A 10,497-nucleotide genomic window follows, 5' to 3' on the forward strand; every position below is an offset into this window, starting at 1 on the left:
TTTTTATCCTGTCATCTCTCCCAGCCCAGTCACCTTGCTTCATGTCCCTGGGGGCCAAGTAGAAAAACTGCGATCACAACATTTTAACCCACATTTCAGCTGTAATGCTTTTTTTAGGGGACCATTAACCACGAGGCCTTTATTAACAGGGTCACTGTACTGTCTCCTGAAATTCTCAGCTTCAAATGTTAAGAATAAAATGACAGGGGCATCCTATACATAGTACATGCTTTGAAAGATGTTATATTTCTATGCATCTCCTGCATAGATTTCTGTTACAATTCCTTTATAAGGAATGGTGGTATATGTTCCTTTAGTTTCACCAACATATTTGTAGTTACAAATACAATGTTACCTGGGCTGTATCATTAGAAAAGTGTTGACTTGTATACAACGGTACCATTATTTCCATATGTTTTTAAACTAATTTCATGAATTTTTTTTAAGCCGGGTGGGATGAAATTGTAGGTGGGTGGTAGCCCCTGTATTGTGAGCCAACTCATCAGCAACCACCCTAAATCAGCCGGGTGGTTACTGATCTGTGCTGGTTGGTGCACCCAACTAAACGGGGCTGGGGAGAACACTGAGCATGGAATTCTATTTTATAAATAATTAGTTTTCTTCAAGTCTGTATACAAGATCTTCCATTCTTCCAATCACAATGTACTCATAAACTTGTCTTTTTCTTATATCTAATTAATTATTAATATTATTACACAGTATTTTTTTAGTGAGAACATATTACTCAGGGCTTCACAGTGTCCATACTTATGTCACACTTGTCCCTCAAAGGGGCTCACAATCTAATGTCCCTACCATAGTCATATGTCTCTAATACAGTCTAAGGTCAATTTTGGGGGGAAGCTAATTAACCTTACTGCATGTTTTTGGAATGTGGGAGGAAACCGGAGTACCCATGGGTATATAAAAACATCTTTTCCCAGCACTTCAGGGGTTACAATGTGCTTCTAATACATTTACTAACAAGGTGCAATCATGTGTGAGAATCAAGTTTTGTTGTTCCACCTTGGCATTAAACATGGCTCTACCATATGAAGAAAATACAGTAATAAATGGCTTCTGTCTTGTAGGTAAATATCAATTTACATAATATGGTATTTATAAATAAAGAACAATATTACTAAAATTAGTGTTAGTGTTAAGGGTCGGGAAGGACAACATTTTTAAAGGCTGCTTCACACAATCAAAAGGTTATCCCCTACATATCCATGTTGGCATTTCTTCATATAATGTTATTCTTTTGGAATAATATCTATGTATTAAAGTTCATTCAGGAGTGCAGTTCATGCTTATATGAACTGCTTTCTGCTCCAGTACATTACAGCCTAACACAAACAAGACTTAATTGGTCGTACCCATAGAGATCACTGATGCCTGCTGCCTTTCTGGTACATTGTGCATTACTAAACACTCCTGTCGCTGGACTACATATTAATATACTGATGTGCTACAAGGGACAGAGCCCAAAAGAGGAGAAAAGATACAGAAATATGAAGAAGAACCTTGTACGTATAGAACTGATGATGCCAGTCCACAGATGCTGGATTTTTAAAATATATCTGAAGAAGAGGCACACGATTGTATATGTGCCATTCTATATAATGTTTGCATCACATTTCACTGACATGTTTTGTGTGTTGTACTGAACCAATGTACCACAATCCCCAAACATGTTGTAAAGGGACATCTGAGACATCACTGATAAATCCTATAGAGGTCAGAAACTGTAGAAGCATTGCCCAAAAAGGCAAGCAAAGGGCATGGTCATCAGTGGTGCCTGGAGACTCCTTGCAACTGATCTTTCTCCCATTACTAACTCACTATGATTTGTTTTGCGCTGTGTCTTGGTGTAGAGATGGCCACTTTGGTAAAGTAGCAAAGTTTTGCTGGCTTATGACAGAGCTAACCATCTAAGAATAGTGATTTTGGGACTGGGACCGGTGGAAGAAGCACAGATCCTCAGAACAAAGAGAAAGGAAGCAGAGGTAGGTTTGCAATGCAGGTTTGCAAGAACAGTTAGTAGCACAATGGTGACATCACCAAATCTCACTGCAAAGCTTATGCGGCTAGCAGACAGAGGCAGCTCTACAGTGACTGTGCCAGTGCCTTGGATGATTTCATACTGCAGCTATACAACTATGAGAACTGCCACACTGATTGCTGTTTGTGGCTCCCCAGGAACTTTGTAAGTGTGCAATGCTCCAGAACTCCCCTTGCTCCTCAGAGGTTCAGAGTCTCTGGTTATATTCAATAGTCGGGTCAGGATGATGTAACTCCCATGCTTTCTTCACTCATATTTCAAAGAAATGTGCCAAGACTGCAAACTGAGCTGCGCACACACAACTTGATGTACAGAAACAGAAAAAACTGCTAATATGCAGGCAGAGATTTTTTTTGACAGAAGATACTTTTACAGAACTTTAGCAGAAATAGTTCGAATTTACAGCACAGGAAGTGAACTAATATTTTGCAGAAGGTTTTTCAAGTGATTGCTTGACAAATATATCATTTCCAAACGTTCCCTATAAAATAAAATAGCAATTATCCACTTTTAAGTTCAGATGCACCTTAAAGCAGCGGTCCCCAACTTGTGGTCCCTGGCTCAGGCTGGTGCAGCCCCTAGTGGGGTCAGGGGAAGGACTCCGCTTGGGGGGGCACACCAGCCTGAACCATGGACCATGTCTCTTGTATGCATCGCAGGCTCAGGGCGGTGGTCGGGTTGGGTCTCTGGACTAATGGAACTTTCTTCCCCTTTGAGTGACACACGGATAACTATACTTATGATCTGTTGTTGTATAAAAGACCTGGGGCCAGAAGTAGACCTGATTTCCCCTGTGTGCTAGCATGCTGCTTGGTGGATCAGAGCTGGGGACAGTAGTCTGGGCTAAGTATGTATTCCTAATGGCACATTCCACATTCCACATTGACACATAATAGATAGGGTCAATTATACCTCCCTACTACAGGTGGGGAGCAAAGGTATTTATGTACTTTATAAATAAAGGTATCCTATAGGTTCACCAATCCTGGTTGCACCATAATGCATGCATTTTTCGTATGGATTCTGACCCCTGCATAAATATTCTAGTATAAATAAAACTCATTACATCTTGGAGCTAATACTTGGTAAACATACTGAAATGTAAAGTTGTGGTACAAACAGAATAAAGCCACAACCTTTTCAATCACTAGAACAAGAATAAAGTAAGCAATTTATTCCAGCAAGTCCAAAATACAGACTGACATCTCAAGATTATGAGCCCATAAATTCTCTCCCCATACACTGTGGTGCGTAAAAATCCTTATCAAGTTTCCATTTGAAGTAACAGGCAGTGGATCACAACAGGACCCAGTAACTAGAATTGATTATTTGCTTCCCTCATGTTGAAGACTTATTCTTGTCTTCAAGCAGATCTTTCCACTAAGAATAAATCTATTTTATCATGATTAAATCTCAGTGTGCTGCCATTCATCCACTGGATGAGCACAGCCCATCATTGATTGTGAACTGATGATAGTAGATGCTCATAATCAAATCCTGGCCAAGACACTCTCTGCAATACTGTTTATATGCAAGAAACCAGCTTAAATATTTCAGAAATTTGACATAAGAGATATGTCCTAATAAACTTCATGAAGGTTTTTGGAGGCATCTCCTATGTTCAGCTTTCCCTTTTCTGCTGCTATTACCAGCTGTCAAAATGACAGCCAGTAATTGCTTTGTAAAACACAGGAGAAACATCTGGCTGTCACATTTCAGCTACTCTTATGTAAAATAGTATTTACAGACAGTCTGCAAGAGTCATTGCGTAGAGTATGGTGTGACCTTTGGTCTGCAGATGACATCACTTCAAGCTTACAGATTACGTTTTTTGTGATCCACCTTGTTGCCGCCAATACTGCCATGTTGTGATTACAGCAGAATATATTTATCAGTCCCTACACTTCCAATCATTTTGTTGTGTTTGATAACAAAAGAAAAATTTCATCAATATCTGTAAAAGGGCAGCAAGGTGGCCTTTGCAGCGCTGGGTCCCAGATTGGAATCTCAGCCAGGACATTATCTGCATGGAGTTTGCAGGTTCTCCCAGTGTTTGCGTAAGATTCTTTGGGGTTCTCAAGTTTCCTCCCACATTCCTAAAACTTACAGTTAGGTTAATTGCCCCCCCCCCAAAAAAATATAACCTTAGAATGTACTAGTGACATATGACTATGGTAGGTACGTTAGATTGTGGGCCCCGTTGAGGGACAGCTAGTGACATGACTATGGACTTTGTACAGCACTGTGTAATATGTTGGCGCTTTATAAATACTTTGTAATAATACAAATTCCTGTTATTGATTGGGTTTCCTCTTGCCATACAAGGCAGTGGCTTGTAAGGTTCTACCTTTGCAGATTACTTATCTATAATGATGGTTCAGGAAGAATTGCAAGATATGTAGATTTAGTTTTGTTGCAGGGTTGGGTCCTCTGCTTGAACTCTTTGGGTTGCTGACACAGGTGTTTATATATACACTAATTTCTCCGTCTATCTGACTTAAGTCAACTGTTGCCTAACTGCGGAAGGAACGTTTGGAACAAAAGAACCTGGGCCAAAACCACAGCCCAGTACTCATTTCACAGCTGAAAATAACATCTGAGTCTTCTAATAAGGTCAGAAGGAAAAAAACGTAACTCTGTGTAAAGTACAAGAAGACATACCTTTCCCCTGAATCAAACCAGACCAAACTAAAAGCATCTTGAGGATTTACAGTGTTCCATAATGAAACAACATTCTGCCTTAACCCCTTACAGGCCTACAAAAAAGGCAAAGAAACCGCAACTTTCCATTCAGAGCTGTGGAGAGCAGAAAGCACAGGCTTGAAGCAATTTAATCAACCCAAGATGGCAATTTAGAATTGTAACATTGTCTGCCCCAAGCAAGGATTCCAGATTTAGAATTTTAATATTGCCCTTCCTATGCAAAGATTCCAGACTTGTATTGAGTTTTTCTGTAATCAAAGTATAGTTAATTTACACGCATTTATTGGACCATAAATACAATTAGAGATATTTTTACCCAGATGATCAAAAGAGTTCTCTGGGCAAAATGAGATTTTTATACACAATGATGTACACTAAAATAAAAAAAGTGTGACTCTTAAATTGTGTCCCACTCTACAGATGCCCATAGGCGCCCTTCGGTTTTGCATTTAGGGCCTGACTTTCAGGCACTACAATCAAGCAAATGATGTCATCTACCGGCTTGACCGAGCAATTCCTGGTAAATTCCCTGAAGCCAGGAAAATCTCAACTCAACCTACAGCAGAGATGTAAACGTCAAATTTCTCGGGAATTTTTCGACCTCAATCATCTTATATATAAATTGTACACTCTGGTATTACAATACATTTAGCCTCATTTATGAAAAAACATGAATGCTTCCTCACACAATAACCAATTTTGGATCATCTCCTATGCTTTTACTGCGTTGGTAAATATTCGTCATGAATGTCAATAGCATTATTTTTATTTGCTCCTATTTTTAAAGACTTGCCCATCATTGTAATTTCATTGCAAATGGCCAATAAATTGCTTATGCGTTGATAGTAAAAACGGCTAAAAAATTCTTATCTAGAAAAACAGTTCTTATTGCCTGGAGCATTGATTTCATTCTCTATTTTTCCTGCTCTCCTTTCATAACATGGAAAATAGAATAAGCTTTGTTCACCCGGTACCAAGCTCGGTTATGTGGTGCCATGTGTGAAATGTTTGGTACCCCTGACCCCCTTTGAAAAAAAGCTTTCTGTTTTTCCCTGAAGCATTTGCAGTGATTTCTAGAAAAGTGGCCTTGTTCACGGAATGTTGTCATGACCTCTCATATCCTTGTTACATTTCTACACCTGTTACCAGCACGATGCAGTGTTGCTATGGTGATTTGCTACTATTGGAGTCATTCAATCTACGTTGCCAGTTTGGTGCCATGGCCCTAAAGAGAAGAAGTACCATAGGTGCCCCTTTCAGGTGGGACACCCCTTTCCCCGTGCTTTGCCTTACATTATCACTGTAATAAGTTCCTGGAAAATATAATGACTGCACACCACTGGCATCTGATTTGTAGCAAGGTTTCACGGGGATAAACTGGTATTTTTTGTCAAGGAAAATCCAATTCTTCCTGCCCAAGTTCCAATTCTTCCTGTCCAAGCATCTATTGTTCCTTCTAAATTTTACATTAATCATACTGCAAACATTCCTGAAGTGCGGAACTGCAAAATTTGGTGCTCTTTGCTTATATAGCATTATTTGTGATCATATCATATATTCCAAATACATTGGTGGAAATTTTGATGTATGGAAGCCATTGGAACCATCTTAGTGGTATTCACATTAAAATTTAAAAACATATCTTTCCCAGTATGGGTTTTATATGGAACGTATCCATTAGAGCTGGAAAGATTTTTTTTTGTGTTTAATAAATGCTAAAACTCCTCAGCTTGTCTGCATTGTATTCCAACCTTGTAAAGCGTACGTGTAGGTAGTTGGAAGTAAATAAATAAATCATATTCTCCTATAAAATATGCATAGTTACATTGTAAAATATTGCATTTTCTTACAGCCAACACAAATACTCCAGAGCTCTACATCCACACAGCATTGTTAGGGTCCATGAAGCCGATAGCTTCACTCCTAGGAACGGTGATTATCAGTAATTGGCAGTGTTTTTACACCACCCAAATACAGGATGACAGCAAGGCAAGCTGAAGCCAGGCTTCTGACATCTTGTTTGATAAACATAACCCCCCTGGCATGACAGCAATGAAAACAAAGTTTAGCAGAACACCCACAATTATTTTTCTGCTTAGAAAATCTCATTCCTAATGTATACTTTATTCCTTCTAAACTTGTGCTGTTTTATCCATTTTCCTTTTAGACCACAAACTTAAAGTCACAGCAGATTTTAAATTTTTATTAGAACCCTACCCATTAAACTGAGCTCAGAGGCTTCTCCACCAGCACATCTCATAAATATTGTGAATGATGTTTGAACCATCCCCCTCTGCTTCTTCTGACTGGCACATGTACAGAGATCTGGGTACACAATGAATCCCATCAACATATAGAAAATGATGTGTTCCCTATGATGGGAGACCTTGATCTGTGTTTTACACCTTTTTCTGCCATTCACAAAGGGAAAAGGGAATGCAGTCACATTTCTTGATCCATATAAAGGTTAATTTCCTCAGACATATGCAGAAGATTCATGTGTGTGTGGTAGTGGTGGGGAGAATGTTAATTCTTCATTCTGTGTGAATGTGAAAGGCAATATCGTGTACACCCTGTATGACATCTTCAGTGATTAGGCTTTGTTCCAAAAGACATCTAAGACATTAGCTCCTTCGATGTGATAGTAACCTGGGGCTTCTGTCTGATTGCACTGTGTGCTATGTTTTTTGGGGAAAGAATCGAATTGAAGAAATAGCCAGCCAGTGACCTACACTGCTTGAATATTAGATGATGTTCTTGTCTCCCTGCTACCAAATAAATGACAGCAGAATTTCATGTTACTGTCAAATATTAGGCTGAACCCCTATTGTCATCATGCATTGTGTTCCCTTTTTCCTAGATTCTCTGGTCAGCTCAGTTTCATTGTCCTTCCTTCTGAACACTTTTATTCTCTCCATCTCTCCCTCCCTCCTTCTTTCTCCAGCCTCCCCTCCAGCACATCTGTTTCCAATATGTGCCTTTGCAGGCAAACAATAGCCTTCTCTATTAACCTGAAGAATATTTGTATGCCTACAGCAGCAGCAAAAGCAGCACCTCCCCAACCCAGACACACAAATACCCTTTCACTCAACTTTCATTGCACACCACCATTTATGCACGATCTGCCTATTCCAGATGCAGCCATTGACCTTTACAAAGAAACCATTTACATCTCAAAAGATACAAAATATAAAAAAAATGACAATACACACAGAAATAATACAATGCACTGTTGCTGTAAGAGACAAGAGGTTTTCTTTAAAATCCAACAGGTAACTGCCTTCAGCATAGCAGCACAGTATCAATCATTGTCTGTCACACCTTTAATAGAACCCTGACAACCAGCAAATAAAGAAGAAAAAGTAACTCACCCAGAAAGAAGACGAGAAGCGTTTGCATCTTTGTTCATAAGTCCAGAGGAATTTGTGGGCTGGTGAGTTGGGGCAGACTTGGAAGTGAAGCGCTGTGCATTGGCTCCTTACTGGAATGGCATATAGCCCTGCATGGGGGAATCATCACAGAGTATGGAATGCAAGCAGAATAATTACCTCCATGTGTCAGCTCAAGGACCAAGTTTCCTTTGCCTTTTGTGCCACTACTTGTCACTTTACTGGTCCCTGTCTGGAGATAATAGTGCAGTGCAGGGGTCCCTGTCTCTGCAATTGTTACAAGCCAAGCAAGTCCTGAATTGAAGAATGCAGGGAAAAATGTAATAGCAGCCACTTATCCCTGTACAGAAAGGAAGGAGTGCAAGAAAATATACTGAGCAGTGAACATTCAGCACATGGCAGCGTCCCAGACCTGCTCCTCCCAGCTATCTGTTGGGATTAGCCAAGGAGAGCTGGCTTTGCTGAACTCCTGCAGAGTAGGAGGGATGGAGGTGCACTATATGTCCAAGCCTCACACACACTCTCACTCAACTCCCTTTCTAATAGAAGCACTTTGCTACAAATATTTGTGACCTAATAATACTTCACAGTATTACACACAGAGGAAGCCTTAAAAGGGGAAGGGGGGGGGGGGGGTTTCAGAAATTTCTTATATTTGTCATACCGATCCTCTGTCTTCCCAAGCTGAGCAGAAACCATTTGTAATTGATTTTATCCAGGAATGGAAAAATGTACCCCCCACCTTTTCTTTGCAAAATGCTTTTCCAGCGGGTGGGAGACATTGTTAATGCTTCTCCATTAGCATCTTTGCAATTTGTGAAAAAAAAAAAAAAACTGTCATGATGTATCCCATTCACAGCAGGGGATATCTTCTAAAAATGGAACTCTGACAGCTGCTTAGGAGGCGTATTGTCATAATATAGTATGCTGTTTAGGGTTTACTGGCATTTAGGAGAAATACCATTGGGTTTTACCCAGATTTCAGCATAATCAGAAGTCGGCCAAACTTTGATTTTAAATTTCAGGTTGCAAATTAGTTAAAGAATAGTAATTGCTTTATTCTCCTTAAAAAGCTGCAGTTCTTAAATACAGTTACCCTTGGCAACTGGTAAAAATACACCCCAATGTCAAAATAGGACTAGGGCAATTGTATTTAGCCATGGGTTTCTTTTATTAAACAAAACCGAATATGATAAGCTGTACTTATCCTTTTCTGTCATAGGAGCTTTTTGTAAAGGCATTTAGTATTTAGGAGTAACATGATATTGGTGCACATTACCTGTATTTATATAAAGCTAAGTAAAGGATTAAGAGAAGAAAAACCACCAATGATTATCTTTCATTATTCCTACAATCCTGCAGTGATATCTGAAAAGTAATTGCAATTAATGCATATAATTTCACAGCACTTGTGTATTGTATATCACTGCACAAACCAGCCCCTGATTTATGCTGGCATCTTTATATTGCTTTCAGAATGCCCCAGATCCCAAAAAACTGTGTGATCTGTTGCGCCAGCCTAAGATTCCTGATGGATCTGTGACATACATCATTCTAACCTAGCACACGATAAGTTAGAATTCAACATCCCTGTGATTGGGTCCTATTATATTGTCCTTCTTGCTATTCCTTGCAACAGACCCTGTACAGTGAACGCGTTGTAAGCTCTGAATTGCGCCTTTGGAGCTCTCTAGCAATTTTTAGGTAGCAGCTGTGAAAACTCTGTATTAAATGCAAATATTTTACTTTTATTAAACCTAAACTAACACTTATACAATTACTTGTAATTTTTTTTCTATTGGCTGAACTTAGGAACGGTCAGCTGAGTGGCATCATAGTTACATCAGGTTGAAAAAAAGTCAAGTTCAACCACTAGGGAAATAAACATATCCCAGATAAAACCCTATAGACATAATCGATCCAGAGGAAGGCAAAAAAACCCTGGTGCAATTTGCTTCAAACGGGAAAAAATCCTTCTTGATCTCATGAGGCAAATAGATGTTCCTTGGATCAACAGTGTCTGTTATGTGATGGTAATGTATTTTTTGTGGTTTATTCCAGCTCTGCAATGCCGCCATGATCAGAGGCTACACACAGATACCGATTTCGTCTAGGCTATGTCATACAAAGGGTTAATTATTTGGAGTAGTTTGGCTGTCCTATGTGACATATTTTGAGTAGATACAAAATTCCCTCTATTTTTAGTAAGTGACACATAAAAAAATAAAGCTTCCACTCAGACAACAGCCCCGAGACTAAACCACATTGTAAAATCTAATGTGGAGGGTAAGAGGCCTGTCACACAATTGTCACTTCCATGCACAGCCTTTTCACACATAATGA

At 39.4% G+C, this 10,497-nt stretch overlaps 1 protein-coding gene across 1 annotated transcript in view; it reads right to left on the reverse strand.

The window, feature by feature from the left end:
* Positions 1 to 8,559, reverse strand: part of CLMP (CXADR like membrane protein) — a 64,756-nt gene extending 56,197 nt beyond the window's left edge. The window contains exon 1 of the mRNA XM_072426604.1: positions 8,137 to 8,559. Within this exon, the coding sequence (XP_072282705.1) occupies positions 8,137 to 8,164 (28 nt within the window). The 5' untranslated portion in view covers positions 8,165 to 8,559. The remainder of the gene's footprint in view (positions 1 to 8,136) is intronic.
* Between the last annotated feature and the right edge of the window lie 1,938 nt (positions 8,560 to 10,497).

Source organism: Pyxicephalus adspersus, chromosome 11, assembly GCF_032062135.1.
Source record: "Pyxicephalus adspersus chromosome 11, UCB_Pads_2.0, whole genome shotgun sequence".
Lineage (NCBI taxonomy): Eukaryota > Metazoa > Chordata > Amphibia > Anura > Pyxicephalidae > Pyxicephalus > Pyxicephalus adspersus.